The 19,715-nt window shown below is 35.4% G+C and overlaps 1 protein-coding gene across 5 annotated transcripts; it reads left to right on the top strand.

Moving 5' to 3' along the window:
- Positions 1–1,165: 1,165 nt before the first annotated feature.
- On the top strand, positions 1,166–19,693 carry slc31a1 (solute carrier family 31 member 1). Of its 5 annotated transcripts, none has more exons than XM_084413090.1 (5): positions 1,166–1,332; positions 12,604–12,737; positions 12,933–13,005; positions 14,923–15,091; positions 17,572–19,693. In XM_084413090.1, the coding sequence occupies exons 2-5, from the start codon at positions 12,627–12,629 to the stop codon at positions 17,771–17,773; spliced, it is 555 nt and encodes a 184-aa protein (XP_084269216.1). In that variant the 5' UTR covers positions 1,166–1,332; positions 12,604–12,626; the 3' UTR covers positions 17,774–19,693. The 5 variants fall into 5 exon arrangements, with proteins under 5 accessions (XP_084269216.1, XP_084269214.1, XP_084269215.1 ...); XM_084413088.1 differs by having other exon boundaries at positions 1,196–1,332; positions 17,542–19,693; XM_084413089.1 differs by lacking the exon at positions 1,166–1,332 and adding an exon at positions 1,333–1,438 and having other exon boundaries at positions 17,542–19,693.
- Positions 19,694–19,715: the final 22 nt, after the last annotated feature.

Here is a 19,715-nt window from a genome sequence, read left to right as displayed (position 1 = left end):
CAGATGGCAAGAGTGATGGTTAAACGCTTTTGACTGCCAGATGCCGCTCATTCTTCACAATTTATTTATTCTCGAGAACCAATTTACTATTTGAAGACTTCAGATGCAAAAACATCCAAGTTCGTCAGACATTTTTCTTTTAAATTAGAATTTTTATCAGGCTCCTATGCTTAGGTTCAGTAATTTCACTTTGATGGCAATGAAAAGGTTACTATTTATTTAAATGCCTTATTTTCTAAAAATGGCACTGATAAAAACAAAAATGCTCAAAAGTAAAATGGCAGACGGACTTAGGGGATTTTGCATGTTAAGTCTTCATTTATAAAATAATAACGTGTTCATAAACTTAATACTTTAGATGGCTTCACAACACGATATTATATTGATTCTTTACGGAGAAAGATCAGGCACACTTTTCCCGAAGAGCTTTAATAAAAAGCTAAATTCTGTTTCCAAATCTATATTTTATAATCTAAACAAATTAATAAATCGCTACATTTCTTCTTTTTTTAGCTTAATTTTTTTCAGTGATGTTAAATTATTTTGACTCCATGACACATTTAGAGTAATGAAATTATGAATTATTCATTATTAGTAAACGCACAGGCTATATGTACATATTCACCCCAAAAAAACACTTGAAAACGTAAATAAAGACCCTCATAAATCTTCGTCAACATCATGAAACATCATGCATAAATTTGCCATGTGGCAACGGAAGTACGGAAAGCCATAGTACTGTAGTGAATATGCCACAAAAGGCCCCGGAAGCTTGTATTTCTATTGAATGCGGTTGAAATCTTTTCAAAATACTTGGTTTTTAAATTCTCTTTATTTTTCATTCTCAAACCAATGGTCAATCCATTCTTGTGAATCAGTGTTTGAATATATGGATGGAAACGTTTTTTTTTTCTTCTGAATTATTCTTTTCATTTTATTGTATTATTAAGTTTCTTTACCAAGGTAGCAACTGAGAACAAGCTTTGATGTTTTTGTGTGTTTTAAAATAATACGAATTGATTAAAACATGTTAAAAAAAAATACCAAGAAGAATAACAAATTGAATTGTGTGTGTCTGTGTTTTTATTTTATTTTATTTGACCTACTAGTAAAGAACATGCTAATAAACAAAATGTTCACTCGGAGAAGAAGGGACTTTTATTGTGGATTAGATTCAGTTTTATAGCTGACTTCACTGGAATCTCTCCTCCACTCGTCAGAAGAAACAGAGCAAAGATTAGTTCATTTAATCTTGTACCAAAACTGATGATCAACAGTGAATATCAAAGTCACTAAAGGAACCCGTGGACAGATTCGTCGCATGTTGTCGAGGTGAGGTTTACGTGACTCTGCAGCTCTGTGGGGTAGTTTAGCCTGTAATCTCTGTTGCTGTGACCTCTGAGAAGACATAATTCAGCTCTTTTAGTATCTACATCAGGTAATAAAGCATCGAGGCAGCTGGGTTATACTATACTTTCAAAAGAGTTGTGTTTGCGGGTCATGCAGGTCATTCGTGATTATCATGCTCACTAATTTCACTTTCACAGAGTCATAAACTGATATGAAACTGCTATCCTGAAGCATAATTAACTGTGATCACTTTAGTTTTAGAGTGCCCTTGAACACCATTTAAAGCTAAAAATTAAAGGATTACCTCACCCAAAAATTAAAACAGTCATAATGTGCTGTCCATCATGTTCTTCAAATCCGTACGACTTTCTATCTCAGCATGTCCTGCTGTTCATTAAAATTACTTTTTTTTTTAATATATATATATATATATATATATATGTAACGTTACTAATATAGTATTTATTAATATTTTGAATTGTTTTGTTTCATTATTATTATTTAATTTATTTTAAAATAATTTATTCCGTTTTCTTTCTAATTTTAGTTTATTTTGCTATATGGATTTTTTTTATTATTTAGATTTTTATTTAGATTTTTTTATAGCAGTTTTAGTAATTTTAGTACTTATTTAATTTTTATTTAATTATTTTTAATATTATTTATTTTACTTTATTTTAGCCTTAGTTAAGTTTATGAAACCTGTTTTTAATAGTTTTAGTTCATAATAACAACAACACTGTTTCAGGGTTTTTTGCAGAAAGCAGTAAATCCAAATGCAGCTTATGGTTATGTAAATGCATACACAACATTCTTAAATTTTGAGTGTGCATGTGTGTGTGAAAAAGCCTGGATAAATAATGTAACAAGAAGGTAGGGGGAAAAGCTGTTTACTGAGCTGAGGTTAGGGGTTAGGAGCCCACTGCGAACACAATGCAATGTAAACATGAATGCTGCTTTTGCTTAAGCAGCTTTCGTGCAATAACTGTTTCCTGGTGTTCATGTAAACCAGTGGTTCTCAATCTTTTTTTACTTCAAGGCCCCCCGTTGTCCACAACAATATTCAAAAGCCCCATGACTTTTCCAGTTGTTTGTGATTTACTGGATGAGGATTAAAGACAAGGATTTATGAAAATATTTGTACACACAATTAGAGCTGCACGATTCTGGATAAATTGAGAATCACAATTTTATTTAGTTTAAAATAGAGATCACGACTCTCCCATGATTCTGAACAGACTACTAAACAAAATAACGATGTTATGACAACATTGTAATTGCTGCAGTCTATAAAAAAAAAAAAAAAATCAATTTAAAAGCTATTTAGTTACTATGAATTATTATTTTTTTAAATAACCAATTCATATTCAGTTGTGTCATTACTCAATGGATCAGCATTTCTGAACAAATATCTTTAATGAATGATTCAATGCCATGCTCATGAAGACTTCACTTGTTTCATTACTGGATTTATCAGTGTTTTTGAACGAATCTCTTGAATACATATTTTAACAGTCACTTGTCGCCACCTACTGGTTTAACAATGTCATTTATACGGTCTTTATTTGAAGCGTCAGGTTAGTTTAAAAATAGTGATTTCCTCTATTTTGATCGTTACCGCAGACATCAGTGCTTATAACTTAGCTATAAACTTTTATCCTAGTACTTTTGTAATAACTGGAATTATTTTAACAGAAATCTGATATTTGAAAGGTTTAATAGACATAGTCGAATCATTGTCATTGATGAATAAGTTCACAAGGGGGTTTGAATCGAGATTGCGATCTTTTAACGATTAATCATGCAGTTCTACTCACAATTTCTCCCCGATAAAATATTTTAGAGCTTGGCATTACTAAAATATATATATATATATATATATATATATATATATATATATATATTTATAACATAAAATGCTAGCGAAGCTTGTTTCCGTCACTGAATACAAAAATAAAAAATGAAATTGCGACTTTTTATCTTTTTCAAAAAAGTCACAATTGCGAAAAAAATAAAGTCAGATTTATTTTTAGAAAGTCAGATTTGTAAGATATAAACTCCCAATTGCGAATTTATATCTCATAATTCTGACATAATAACTGTCATTTGCGAGTTTATATTTTGCAATAGTGAGGAAAAAAGGTAGAATTGTGTGAGAGATTTTTTTTTTTTTTTTTTTTTATTCTGTGGCGGAAACAAGCTTCCATAAAATGCCCAGGGGGTCATAAGATTTTATTAATGTACATTACCTTTTTCAGGTCTAGAAATATATCTCATATATAGATATATAAGACTGTGGGAACCCTGAATCTTCAAAGTAAAAACAGTTGTTGAGGGGTGAATTAAAATAAAAAATATTTTTAGCTTATTCGAATGCTTGTCTTGATTTAAATGATTTAAAAAGTGAATGGGGACTGAAACTGTGAATTTCCAAAATGCGCCATATAAGCATCGTAAAAGTAGGTCATATGACATACACAGTATTCGGTATTGTAGCTTTTTGATAGCTTTGTGCGAGGAACAGAGCGAAATTTAATCTTGACATCCAAATAGCAGCTTGCACATTCCTCTAAACTTCTCTTGTTTTCACTGGAAGGAAAAATTGTCCTTTGACATCATTGTTAGATATTCATTCTGTATATTCAATGGCTTGAGTAATGATGATAAACGAACAGAGAGCTGCACAACTATATAAGACTACAGTGGGGAAATAATCAACTTACTTTCGCATGACTTGAAACAACTTTTTTTTTTTTTTTTCTTCTTCTTCTAAGAGGAAGCTAGTATCAAAAGTAAGGGAAGGAAGGCCACTGGATTCAATGTGTGTGTTTATTTATAGGTTGATTGTTTTGCTGAACCAGAAAACCCAGGTATTGAAACCCGGCACCCTGGTCGGATGAGGTCCCATGCCATATTTGCTCTGCAGTTTTTTAAAGCTTTAGTAATACCACACATCTATTGGGTGATATATTAATTTTAAAAAAATTGTGTAATATGACTTGTGTTTGTTTGCTTGGTTTTATTGTATTTATATGATATTTGTATTTTTGCCGTGAAAATAGCCTTAGATGCTGACATGGCATTAAATAAAACTATCATCTATTGGGCAAAATATATTACTCTTGTGTAAACAGGTGTAAAGTACTTTGATTTGGATCTGTATGCAAGTGCACTAGCAGGTCAGGGTAACACAACACCTCGTTGTCTGTGTGACTTTGACTCTCTCAGATTAAAGCATCTAAAATGTCTCTCTTTAGACTGTCTGTGTTTCACAAACTCACTCTAGGGTGACTCCCCCAGTGTAAAGTGACTCATTTCATTGATAAAGACAGACCTAATTGTGCGACTTTATAGTCAGCTGGCTAAAGTTGGTAATAATTTGGATATAGTATATAAGATTCAATAAGCTTCAAAAACACCTAGAGCTTGACATTTAAACAAATATATAGATGATTTCACTCTTGTGTGATTATGATACTTATCAGGCCTATTAAAAATTCAAGCTTAAAATATGATGTTTTTTGGTTTACAAATGACCTAGCCATATTGCAATATGGTTTGAGTATTTCATCATACTGGTGTCCACGTTGGTTCCCTAAATAAACACTAGGGCTTTTATAAAACTGAAATGTGTTAGTTTCACTCACAACTTGGTTATTCTCAAATGAATGTCTGCCAGTGAAGTTTTGTTTCATTTTGATTTTAATCTCTGGCATTAATGCTCAAACCAGTTTTCACTCTTTTCTGATGCATTTAGTTCCTCTTTAGTCAGGTCTGAATCCTCTTAGGGTAAATCTCACAAAGAAATGTCCAGGTCACGTTCCACACAAAAAAACGAAAGAAGATTTTTTTTTTTTTTGGCATTTAAATTATATTTCCCCTTCTTTCTCATTACTGTAATATAAAAAATTTGAGATACAACATTATTGATATCTTGATGCATTTTTAAATTAAAATCATAAATCAAATGCACAAAAAAAATGAATATAAATACTGTGAAATCATTTTTTAAACAATACAATAAGTTTAGCTATTACAGTAGTTGTAATGAAAATGTCACAATGCAAAAAAAATTCATAATAGTCCTAAAAATAGGCTCTATTTTATCAGTATCAAGTCGGGATGAAATGTACGGAGGCCCTTAAGGGACATGGTGGTGAAATATAGAGCAAAAACAGACAGTTGAGAGGGTATTCATTGATGTCGGCTGGACTGAGTGGCAAAACGTCCTGCGACATGACTGGGTTTAATAGTGGAAACTAGATGAAAGTGAACGATTATCTTCTTAAATTAAAGGCAGCTGGACTCAACATTGTTCCTTAAGGTGATGATACACATGCAGAGCAACTTTTCGAGCAATGTTGCCGTCAACAGGCAACCAGATGAGACACAGGGCCCACGACCGATCTAAATGATCCAGATAGAAATGTATTGCCCATTTTCAATGGGAAAGTGCCCAAGCAACAATCGCTCGGCAAGATTGCCCAGCAACATTGCTCAAAAAGCTGCCGTGTATCGTCACCTTTAGAACATGCTAAAGAACAAGGGGGACTTAAATATATTTTGTAGAAACTTTTAAAGTTATCTGGATAACTGTCAGCTGTTGCCGTCAGACAAAACAAACTTACTTTGTGAGGAAAACTGTGCTTGTCTAACATTATCCAAATGAATGTTCTATCTTAATGAATGTTTTTAATAAACGTTGACAAAAACTACAGTTTGACTATACAGAATATAAGATGGTAAATATTTAAGTGAGTTGTCAGCACAGTATATAACCTAGGGTGTAACCTAAGTTTACCCCAAAATCCAACATGTCTGAACTCTGAACTCCAAATCCACATTTCTCTACCTGGATTCCAGTTGAACAAATCTATTTGAACATAGTCAACCGTGAAGCTCTTTCCCATTCTAGATGCGTTATGTTTTGATATTGCTTAACTGTATCATGTGTAATATTAAAATTAAGAACTCAATCAGGGGATTTTTTTGCCCCCATCCCTTGAATTTTTGACCCTGCTTATGATAATACAAATGTACAAAATACAAAAAGAAACCGCAGCAGCACATGTTAACCTGTTTCACCTTGCAAACGATCTCTGAAGTGTAGTCCACCACACACAACTTTTTCACGCTTGATCTGTTGACCGATGCATTTTGTGAAACGCGACTGAAATGGTTGCTCTGGTTAAACTGTCTCTTACAGTCGAGTTCAGATCTGCCTAGATCCAGTCAACGACTGGTGGACGTACGGTTTTTCTTTTCGATCTACTTCGAACATGTTTATCATTGCAGGGTTTTCTCTTTTGCAACTGCTGTGATTTGTTTGATCAACTGTGTAATTCACAACTTCTGGTAAACCAAACAAAACCAACATTCAACATTAGAGCTGTTTGCTGTTGTGAAATTTTGAAATACACTATGAGTCAACGTCTGTTGAGTTGCTCTTTGTACCTCATCTTTACCTCTGCACTGAAGTTGGTATATTCTAGTACTAACGCTGTCGAACACTAGTTCATGTTGCCCCCTTCACATTCATTTGCGTACTTTCCTGTTTTATGACCTGCCAATAAGAAGGTAACGGGGTTTAAACATCATAACGATCAGTAATGATTGACCAAATCTTCGTCCTTTATTCATGCACTTAGCGTTGAAAAGGTCTTGGATATAATCACTTTTTACATAATGACTAAGGCATAAACAAGTTAGTATAATTACCATTGAAAGGAACATATTTAACACTCATTCTCATCTCTTTCTCTCACCCCTCCCTTTCCCCCCCCATAATTTGTCTGCTATTTATATTTATGGGAACGAGCACATATCACTTAATTGAAGTCGTTACAGTTCAACATTGTAAAAAGCTGTTCTTTGAACATCAATAAAGTTAAATCACTCATGTACTGTCCATAACTCAAGCACAGGTTTGCATTGCGTTGTCATTCTGACTGTTGAGGTCTTATCCTCATTGATTGTGCAAAGAAATCCAAACCTATTAGGACCATTCAAAATGTTTGCGTTGTGAGTTTTGACAAATTGTAATTATTTTCTGCTGTTATGTTATCAAGAGAAAATGTGCAAAAAAAAGAAAGAAAAAAGTTTGCCAAATTTGCTGTCTTTAACCTGTTTGCATTCATTTGGCGTTTTCCCATTAAAATTGTGTAATTACGTCATCCTTAAAAAAAAAGAAAGAAGTAATTGTCGATTTCGTCAGGCAGTTTCATTGTGTATACAGTCCAAATAGATTTATCGCGAACGTAACTATACCAAGAAACTGATAGCAGTAACATATACGTAATTGTTTAAACCCTTTTTCTTGACAAAGTTTTTCCAAACTAGAAGTAGCCTATCGACATAGAATTGATGTTTAACATAAAAAGATCTACGCGTGTCTATGCATGCAAAACTGTATCAGTAATTATCATTTCCATCAGCTATAAGTAAATATATATGATGCATAACCATTTTTTTGTGCAAAAATCCAATATAGTTTTGATTTGACATTTGTCTCTACATAATTCCCATTCTTCATTCTAAAAGGTAATCCAGGGGACCTGTTACCACAACTTAAATAAATGCATTGTCGCAAGTAAAAGCAAGTAAAGTTTCAATGATCGTTACATTAACTTATTGTGTGTAATTTAAACTTACATTTCTGCGTTATTTATTAATTTTTTTAAGTTGTTGTAACTTTAAGTAGCTTTGGAAATTTGGCAGTAGATTTTTAGTTCCCAGCATGCTTTGCATAGGACTGGATAAGGAAAATAAATGTTGAAATTAAGTGTCATTTTATTTGTATTTAGTGAAGGGAAAGACCTGTTAGTATTTGTTGCTGTTATGTTTGACATTGACATGTAAAAGAGTTTCTTTTATATTGAAGTTACCATTGTGCTAAAGAGCAGACTAAATATAAACACTATTTTGACTATACAAATTTACTTGCTGAACAAGTTACATTTATGTACGTTAGAGGTCGACCGATATGGTTTTTTTCAGGCCGATGCCGATGCCGATCTTTTGAAATCCGGGTCGGCCGATGGCCGATAAATGCTGCCGATTTATTTTGGCCGATTATGTGCTTGTTTTTAACCTCTATTTGAAAGATAAAATGTAACACATATAATTACTTAAGATAGACAAAATTTCTCAACAAAAACATTTATTGAACACTTTACCAATCTGCACTTGTACAAAAGACAAAAAGAACTTGAGATATGTTTGGTAATTGTACCTGAATGAATTGAAAATTAATTTGCTACTAATTTCAGATTAATATATTTGTTTTCCTTAACATTTTAATTAACAGTAACTTAAACACTTTGCAGTTTGAATGATGTCCTGATAAACAAAATGACGGAGTATGTTTTTATGTTTCCACTGTTCGATCGCGCCCGCGCCTCACACACACACACACACGCGCGCGTTTGCACACAAATATAAGTCAACACGTTGCGACTTTAAACACACGCGACTTTTCGATCTCGATCGCGCCCGCGCCTCTCTCTCCCTCTCTCTCTCTCTCACACACACACAACATATTCCAGCATTGCAATCTTTACATCGCAGCCGGAGCTTAAGCGGAGCTACAGATTAGGTGTCCCTAAAGAACTTGCGTATCTAACAGTAGTTCCGCATTACTTTGCACGCGACTTTTATTTATTTTTATAGCGTGTATTCTCCGTGGAAATTTATACACCGAACCATGACGCCTGTACCGTTTCGGTTCAATACGAATACATGTACCGTTCCACCCCTAGTCTACAGTGAAATACAGTCACACATTACACTACTGTTTGGCCAGCATTTTAACCGTGTTTAATCCAGCTACTAGCTAACGGAATGCTAAAGTTAACTGCTGACTAGTGTCAAGTGCAGCGAAGCGATGTTTCTGTTATTCTAACGTCCGTTTTCAGAGCATCCAAGAGAAGCACAGACATAACAGTAGCACTGATATGAAGCACAGAAATGCGCGTTGATATTCGGTCCGGTAAATAACGGTCGTTAAGGCACCAGTGGCGTATTAGCTCCGGGTCTATCTGTAGCTACCCAACCCTAGCGACAACGACGCTAGCAAAGCAAAGCCAGTCCTTCACTAGCATATAGTTGGTCTCTTTTTTATTACTTATTTCTCTGCATTGAGTGACAACCCTCTCAAATATAAGACACACAAACAGAACAAATAAAAGTCTCAGATTCACTGTCTGTAAATTCTTGCTTACTTATTGTGACATGATAGCAACCCTTCTGCTGTGCTAATGCAACCTCAACTACACTATCAATTTCAAAGTAGCCGAACGTCATGTCGCCTATTCATGTTTTTTCTCTAAGTTGGCAGTAACATATCAAAAGTTTTTAATTAAATATAAAAGAGTGTTCTCCAAGGAACTTAGCTCCTTCCTTAAGCACTGGATGAGGTCTGCTCACTCTGCTGGAGAATGACTCTAGGCGCAGCGTGCGTCGAACGCGTGTTCCACAACAACAACACTAGGCTGCCCACAGATGCGCCTGCCTAATAATCGGCTTGATACACTTGGATATTGGCCGATGCCGATTATGTTAAAAATGCAAAAAATCGGCCGATTAATCGGCCGACCGATGAATCGGTCGACCTCTAATGTACGTTACATGCGCTGTGGCTATCTGTGACATTTAACCAAAAGATAAGATGTGATAAGATCAATTGGTTCCAGGGCTGCAACTCAATTTTTTTTGATTATTCAAATTTCACAAATTATTAATTTCCTCTAACTCAGTGTAGTTTGTTGGTCTAATGTAATTTTATTTTAAGTTGTTATAACTCAAAAAGATTGATGCAAAGTGTTGAATTTGTTTTGTCAACTTTAAAAAAAATTTTTTTTTAGTGTTCTTATTGTATATTGTATTGTGTATTAAAATAGTTTTTGATGATTGTTGTTCAAAAATGTGGAAAATAGTCATAATACAGAATGAGTAGGTTGTGCAAACTTTGTACTGGCACTATAGTGAGCAAGAGTGGATTAAGACAAAAGTTTTTTTTCAGGCACCAGGCTTTAAGGGTGTGGATAAAACCTTGTGATTGGATTAATGGCAGAAGAGGGAAATGAAAGGCAGATGAGAGGTCACATGACAAGTGTGACCATGCACACACTATACTCCTGCTGTTCCTGAACACTATCACTGTCGGGCTGCACTTCACATGCACACTGCACCTGTATGTCAGAGGATAGTAAGGACTGACAGGAATTACTTGCACATTTTTGTGGTTGCCACACAAAAAGATACTTCGATAAGGAACAAAGGAAGCCAACTGAGAGAGTTGACAGATTTAGCTTGGGTGAGTCGTTTCTTTGAAAATCCACTATTGGACATCATTTAATTTTTTTTATTGGTTTTGTCAGTTAAATTATTTGTACCAAAAAAATGTAATTGCAGAAACAAATGAATGCAATATTTAGTTAATATTTTGTCGTGTTTACAAGCTATCCATGCTGTCTCTAACGGTAATACCATGGTACTAAATAATTTTCTATATAATATACCATGCTGTTTATTCACATAATAATTTAAAGAATATAAAAAATAGTACTACCAAGATACATGTCCAGAAAACTGGTTGTAGTAGTACCATGTACTACCAAAAAATGAATACCATCTGTATAAGCCGGTCACATGATGTGTTTTACTTCTTGACAACAGTGCACTTTGTCTGGCCTCTCAGCTCTGCGATTATGAAGACAGGATTCAAGCAGACATTTATTTTTTGACTGTACTTTGGGACTTGTTTTCTCAGCTGACCTCGTTTGGTCTGTGAATCTGAGCTGAATCTGAGGGGAAATTACATTCCAGACTTGTAAAAGACTAGCCAAGTGTCTGTTTAGGCAAACAGGAACACGCTGACGAATGGTTAGTGCAGATCGTGTAGATAATCATCTTCATTAGTCTGATGTGCGTCTTTGTACAGCCATCTCGGATGTGTGTTTGATCCCTGAGGCTGTCCCAAACCTTTAGGAAAGCATGTTTGCTGCTCAAATGGGGAAAAAGTAATTGTTTTATAGAGGCATGTATTAGATTATCTGGACGATGTTGTCTAAGTGAATAGCCTGGGGTTGTTGGGACATTCGATTAGTGAAGGTCTTTCTGTATCTGTTATTCCTTTCTCAGCATTTGATCACTTTTCAGGAATTGAAAATAACCAGGGGCTTCACTTAATACACAGTAAGAGAAGTATCTTGGCGTATATACATACATTATATTCATGCATATATAATATATATATATATATATATATATATATATATATATATATATATATATATATATATATATATATATATAATGTATGTGTATGTATATGTGGTTATAGTTTCTGAGTGTCAAATGTCAGTGGATCATGTTCATAGTTATTGTAATGAACTATACCTGTGGTTACACTGTTGGAGAACTGACTTTTCATGGGTTAGTTCAACCAAAAAAGTTAGTTCATCATCTTTGAAAACACAAATGAAGATATTTTTAATGAAACTTTTGAGATTTCTGACTCTAAATATACAGATTTATGTCCCTCGTATAAAATGATTGTGCCTCCTCAGAAAACCACTCGATCGGTATGGATTACTTTTAAGACGTCTTTCTGAACTTTTTGAGGCGTAAAGGTTTTAGTGGAATGGACTTTCAGTGGAGGGACCGAAATCTCTCAGGTTTCATTAAAAAAATCGTAATATGTGTTTCAAAGAAGAATGAAAGTCTTACGGGTTTGAACGACACAGTAAATGGTGACGGAATTTCCATTTTTGGGTGAACTATCCCTTTAACATATCCACTCAATTTCACTGATGCACTAGTTAAGTCTTTACAAAAATGGCTCAGAAAATTTAAGTTAGGCATTTTTTTGCAGATTCAGTTCGGCATTATATACATGATATTTACAAGTGTCTAAATACTTTTTACTGCCTCTGCTACTGTAGGTTATTTTTGGCTGTTTATTTGAACCTGTTGATCAGGATCCTATAGATTATCCTTACGACTGATTTCATAGTATCAAGCTTTCATATATCCCTAAACGTACCAGCTGGAAAGCTACTTTCATGATCCTGGAACACTTGAAATGTTTGTTTAACGCGTTTAACTTGTTTAACGGTATGTTCTGCTCCTTGCTTTTTCATTTAGCAGAATAGTCATTTCATATACTTAACTGTTTTATTGTATTATACTTGAGAGCTGTCAGACACATAACTTGAATCTGTAAGAATTGTTTGTGCTCTGATCTCTCCCCAGCACCTCTGTGCAGTAAGAGAAGTATGTCACATCCACACGTTCATCATGAGGACCACACCATGGCACCTGACAGCACACACTCTCATGGGGACCATATGACGCCCGACGCAGGTCATGGGCAACACATGATGATGGTGAGACTACCTGCAATTCATTAAGCCTGAGTTCACTTGATAAAAATCCATCTTAGCTTTAAACGAAGATGTGATCATGTTATCATCATTTGAAGCAATGGAAGTAAGACTGCTTCTGCATGTTATTAGAATTGCTTTATTAATTATGGGCAAAGATAGGTTGAAAACTGATTCTTTGATTCATTATACTTTCAGCAAATGACCTTCTACTTTGGATACAAAAATGTGGAGCTGCTATTCGCTGGGCTGGTCATCAACACCCCAGGAGGTAAGGTTTTTTAATTGGTGAAATTTTGAAATGACCATTATTAAACTAACATATGAATTGTTAACTACCTGTGAATATAAATTGGAATGAATATACATATGAATTGACCCTATATTGGTCTTTCTGTTGTAATGGATTAACAAAACAAACAAAAAATCTGGATTCTGTGTTTTATGATTTAATACAAATGTATTATCAATAAACAGTGATAATCAAACCTTTAACAATTTATTGAATCTTTTAAAATCAATAAATTCCAATCAAATGAAATTTGAAGGATTCCTTTAATTTTTTGGCAAACAAAGTGCACTTTTCATTCAAAGAGGATGAAAAATTGTGGTATTCCTTCAAAAATAATGTTTGAGTATGTGTAGTAGACAAAACTGCACACAAAGACGCAGGACAGGTAGACTTCATATTTAAATAGCAGTCTTTCTGCTCATTAATATTCAGACACAATCTGAGACAGTCTCTCGGACTGGATTCTGTGATTCCGTCCACGTTTTCCGCATCACAGAATTCAAAGGGGGCCCTACTAACAGGAGTAGCTTTTTAAGAAATAGTTCACATGAAAAATAAAACTTCTGTCATCATTTACTCACCCTCACGTTGTTCCAAACCTGTTTGACTTGCGTTCTTCTGTGGATATGTCAAAATAACATATATTTTGAGAAATGTGTCATTGTTTTTTAGTTTTTTTCATTCAATGTAAGTAAGTGGGCTCCAATGTTGTTTAACGTTCCTCAATATATCTATTTTTGTTTCTCAGCAACATAAGGGTGAGTAAATGATGACAGATTTTTATTTTTGTGTGGACTATCTTTTTCAGGGCTGTTTCAGTGCAGCAATTTGCGGTGACAAAACAATAACAGTGTTATCCAGTTAGCATTTTCTTTTTAAGCATTTTATGCAAATGAGCATTTAAAGTTTAAATCAACAGTACAGTGATTTGCTGACCTCCAATGAATCACTTTCACTGTAGAGGTGACCTGAAACTAGATGCTGAAACAAAAACAAAACCCGTCACTGGATATTCCTTCAGAATACTTGTGAACAAATGACATTAGATCCCCTTTTACTGGTAAGGGCAAGTGTAATGGTTGTACAGGTTTTACTAGATTGTACTAGTTTTATTAAGCTGATTCATCTTAATTATGAGAACAAAACAAGATGTTGTAACCAGGAAGTCTAGATTACACTGGGATAGTAAGATGGAAGTAATAAACAATGTAAGGTTTCTTATATGTTAAAGGGGTCATGAACTGCATTTTTATTTTTATTTTATAATGTTGTCTTATAATAAAACAACTTATGTTATCAAGAATTTTACACCAAAAACATCCTAATTTAGAAGTAAAAAGCTATTTTCTATCCTGTATTGAACCCTCTCTTTCAAACACTCCATTTTGATGAGCGTTCCATAGTAAAATGAAACGAACTGTGTCTTACTGACGTGATCTGACTGGAACTTCATTAAAAATAAAGTTCATCCACGCTTTCTTAATGTTAGGATTAGGATAGCAATGCAATGTGTTTTTTCACAACTTGGCACTTCAAAACGTCTTGTAATCAGACGCATCTCCATCGTTTTGTTGCTTGATCTTGCGTTTGTGTCTCATATTTTCTTTGAGATGATGTGCATGAAATGATGGGCGGGGCTAAAGAGGCAATGATGTAGAATTAGGTGTCGATCATCTTCCGCAGAGGCGGTTTTTCATCGCACTCTGACGTAATAATGTGACAAATTACAAAACTAATCATTTTCTGAGCTTGGTTTCAAAACTAACAATGAAGTTTAGAGTTCTGTAACTTACAGGATTTTTTTAATAGTACAATGACCTCTTATATGTCAAGATCAATGACAATTTGATTTCTCAATTCCTGACCACTTCAACCTTTCTCCATCCTCGTCTTTAGAGATGGTAGGTGCTTGCATCGGTGTGTTATTGCTGGCTATGCTCTACGAGGGTCTGAAGATCGGCCGCGAGGTCCTGTTGAGAAGGAATCAGGTGAACGTGCGCTACAACTCCATGCCTGTCCCAGGAGCTGATGGCACCGTTCTCATGGAGACACATAAAACAGTCGGGTCAGTGAAATGAGTACTCATGTTTTCAGGAGGTCAATGCGTAATCAGAGCCTACTTTCACACTTGCAAGCCTTAGTGCTCAATTATCATTATTCCTCAGATCCGATTTTTTTTGTATAGCTGTTCACATCGTTGTTTTAAATAAGGCAAATATCAGGGGCCGTATTCACAAAGAATTTTAAGGCTAAAAGTAGCTCCTAACTGGCGAATTTAGGAGCAACTCCTAAAAATAATGGGCGTGTCTCTCGTAACTTTAGGACTCCTAATTTTTTTGACTAAGAGTAATTCACAAAGCATTTTAGCCCTAAAAGTAGCACCTAAGCCTGGGACAGCTTAAAAGAAGTCGAGAGGACTCCTAACTCACTAAGACCTATTCACAAACCGCTTTTTGTGGCATTTCACGTTGCGATGTTTTGAAATGCGTATGCGGCGGCTACAGGAGCTTCCAATCGCGAGGGAACAATTTTGCATTGTAGGCATAACTAGGGATGCAATAACGCCACCAACAACAACCAAAACTAGGCTACTCATTGCATGTAAACTAATTGTAACGTTTGATTGTGAATCAAATTAAAATGTTCTTCTCTTTGCAAACGTAGGCAGAGGCATATAGTGACAGATTAATTCAATAATGTTGCAAAGATATTGCATCAATCCATATGTTTCATTAGGCTACTAGGCTATTTGTTTTTCCTTACTCTTTATTCATTTAGGCTATTTATTCAGTTATTCATCATCTTCCGTCCTTCGCACTACTTGTGTAGCGCACGCATTCTCAGACCTGTCACCTGTCAATCATCATAGTAGGGGAGCTGTTTGGAATCATTCCCGCGTTACAATCATCAGCCAATCAAGGTGGTCACTTCAGTAAAGCTCGTGCATGAGTAATGACGTCATCCATAGCAACGAAGACTCACTCTTAGTTTAGGAGTTGTCATTTTTCTTTACTAAGAGTAGGTCTGAAAGGCGTTGTGAATAACTTTTAAGAGAAAACTCCTAGCTAAAATCTTTTAGTGCGATTTAGGAGTACTCCTAGTGGTAAGATAAAATGCTTTGTGAATACGGCCCCAGATCTTAGTGTGAAAAGAAGTCACGCAGAAGTAAACGCAGATGACATTAAAGTAAGCGATTGCACATTTATTTATAGTGTGTTCTGCTGCTGAATCCAGCGAATTTATGCGCAAGCAATATACAAAAACAAAGACGAGGATACGAAAAATTGAGAGCAGAGTTGTTAAACGTTTATGATACGAGCCCTCATGTTTTGCTTATGTATAGAGCTATCACTGTAATACTTCTGAGCTCTAACATCACTGTCCTTCCACTGACTTCCAGCCTTTCGCAACTGCCTTGATAAGTTTGGGTATGTACAATCTTTGAAGCGACTCCCATGAGCGCAGAATAGTGACGAATGTTGATCTAGAGTTCTGATATGACTGTTCAGACTGAGCTCGCATTGCAAAACATCTGACCTGAATCAGATTTAGCACCACATATTGAAGTGACAAAAATCGGAATTGACCTTTCCATGTGGTTTGTGCCGTTCACACTGTCATCGGATTTGGAGCACATTTACCTGCAGTCTGAACATAGCCAGAATGACAGTTAACTATCTTATTATTATACCTTTATTTAACCAGGAGGTCACATTGAGATTCAGAATCTCTTTTACAAGAGAGACCTGGCCAAGGTAGCAGCCAAATCACAACAAATACATGCATAACAAACACCAAATTACATTTTCATGATAAAAGAAGTGCAAAATGTTAAAAATGAAAATATAAAACACAATGAGACTCTTATGAGAAACAAGAACATGTCTCCATCACAACACTCTTTACAGTAGTTTTAAATTCATTTTTGGACATAAGGGTTTCTAACTTTAGCACTTTTTGTAGATTATTCCACCCCCAAGGTGCTAAATAAGAAAAAGCAGTTATTGAACCTTCCTGGTCTTATTCTGAATGATTCATCAGTGCACAATAATGTTTGTCTTCACAATCTCTCGTAAAATTACAGCAGTTATCAGATGTGCCCTTTTTTAATCTTCATTCTGATATGGAACGGCCACTTTGCACATTCTACACGTTTCACTTGAATTACATATGACATATGAAATTGCATTTGCGACCCATTTAAAATTCATTGTTTATTAGCCAGTGCTATTGAGTTTTCTGAGGACAGGCTAGCACCTCCTTGCGCCACTGTTTGAAAAGCCCTGGTTTGCAGACCCCTATCTCTGAGTGAAAACACTGGTTTTAGAAGTATTTTTCTTTCATCATCGTTGTTTGAATGGCGAGGTCAGTAAAAATCAGCCTTTAGCCTGTTTGCACTGATTTAATCATCCCTTGTATGTATTCATTACCACATGAGTGACCTCTAAGAGGTAAACATGCATTTTCTTGGGTTTCTTCACACTGATGACCTGACATTTGTAATCCCATAATAAGGTCAACACCTGATCCTGTTCTCTTCTCCAGCCAGAAAATGATGAGTCTCGCACACTTCATCCAGACGCTTCTTCACATCATCCAAGTGGTGGTCAGTTACTTCCTCATGCTGGTGTTCATGACGTACAACGGTTACCTGTGCATAGCGGTGGCGTTGGGCGCCGGCCTCGGCTACTTCCTGTTCAGCTGGAAGAAGGCAGTAGTGGTGGATATTACAGAACACTGTCATTAAAATCTTGGATTGAACCTCAAAAAACACCCACTGTACAATCCCAGCATGCATCACAGCAACTCTATGTGTTTAGAGAACTGTATGATTTAATAGTTCTTGGTAAATATTGGCCAAGTAGCTCTGTTCATTTTAAAGCTCTATTTTGATTTGATTTTGATACAAATTTAGCCCCATATTTTCATATCCCGAATGCCCATCGCCACCAATCCCGGTCATTTCCTCTGCAATGTTGAGATATGTGTGCACAGCCTAAAGGTCGCAGTCACGTTCATAAACATAAAGGGCAAAAAGGTCCGTTGTCAATAGTGTAGCCATGTATGAAGCTCAGCTCACACAGAAGTCACTTTCAAACCGAACATCTCTTTATTGGGCAATGCTGCAAATTCCTGTGACCAGTGTGAACCCTTATCTTTTGCCCATATGAACAATTTTCCAATCATTGAAATGGATTGATTTTGAATGCAAAAATTACCTGAAAAATGGTAAAGGAGTTGTAAAATTTACCGTTGCTCAGTGAATTTTTTCAGTCATTTTAATAGGAATCCATTTGATCTGGAATTTTGCACAAGGGCAAAAGATTTCCATACAGGTTTCTCAATGGATTCCAAGATTTTCACCTGCGAGTGGTGCTTCATGCATCACTATTCTATTGACCTTAGACTTTTGCCAGTGAAATTTTACTAATGTGACTGTGCCTTAAATGTGAGCACACCTTAACAGTCTACCTCCACATAGTACTGAGATCCACGGGTTACCTTGTTCATTATAATCACATCTGTTATCCACATCTCTTGATGTATTTCATGTTTATGAAGGTGCTTCTGGGTGCGATAGAGCCTTATTAAACCCTTTGCCTTAAACGAGGGAACACACACACACACACACCCCAAGAGGGTGACCGTAGACTCTAAAATCCAAACTGGATCTGGACCCAATATACAAGCACCAGTGGTTGGAGGGTGTTTTTGTTTTTTTGTTTTTCGGAGGTTGTTATGGCCAAGTGTTTCACATCAATGAAACTACCATTAATAATCAGTGACCATGGTTTAGACATAAACACTGGACTGAATGATGTTTGCACAAGAAAGAGAGGTTTTGGGACTCTGAGTTTGAAGTCGAACTTTGCTCCCTTTGGAGTGCTTTTAAGTAAATAATGGGGAGATTGGTGAAAAATTAATTATATCTGATGCCAGTGTCACCGATTTCATTTTATAATTTATATTTGTAACACTCAACTATGACCGTGTCCTTGATATCAATGTTTTCTAGCGATCTTTATGTAGAACCTTTTACGTTGACATCTTTTAAATAAAAACTTGTGGCACATTTGTGACGTTGAGCTAATCATGAGCTGTTAAACATATTAAGGTCATCGCTCTGATAGTTACTGGGTCCCAGAATGTGAATCTTATGTCAAAATTGATGATAGTTATGCTCCTTAACTGAGAGGGGTGTGCCTTTACATGCGGGACCCAGTTAAAGTGCCCAGACATTTAAAGTGTCTGAATTGCTTGTGAAGACAAAAGGCTGGAACCGAAGGCTTTCTTACTGACAACCACATATTCTTTAGAAGAAAGCCTGTTGAAAAATTGTGGGGTTTTGTTTGTTTGTTTGTATTTTAGTTAAAAGCAGAAAAAAGAAAATATTCACATCATATTTTTGCAGCAGGAGCCACTCTGTAGATTTGACTATCTGGGCTTAGTCCTATTGCAAATTTATTTTAATAAAATAAGTTTGCATTGTCTTAGATGGGAAACACTACAAGCTTAAGGGTAGAAGGATTAAACTGTGTTTCAGTGCTGTGACGGTGTTAACATTTCTTAGGCTGTTTACAGTTCAGTCACGTCTGTAGAGTTTGAAATATACACAGTACTGTAATCATGAAGTAAATGATGAATAAATATATGATTTTAAAGATAATTCTTGTGACCACCTCATTTAT

The sequence above is a fragment of the Rutilus rutilus genome (genome assembly GCF_951802725.1).
Source record: "Rutilus rutilus genome assembly, chromosome: 7".
In the NCBI taxonomy this organism is placed as follows: Eukaryota; Metazoa; Chordata; class Actinopteri; order Cypriniformes; family Leuciscidae; genus Rutilus; species Rutilus rutilus.
The sequence above is the reverse complement of the archived record's forward strand: the minus strand, read 5'-3'. Positions and strand labels throughout refer to the sequence as shown.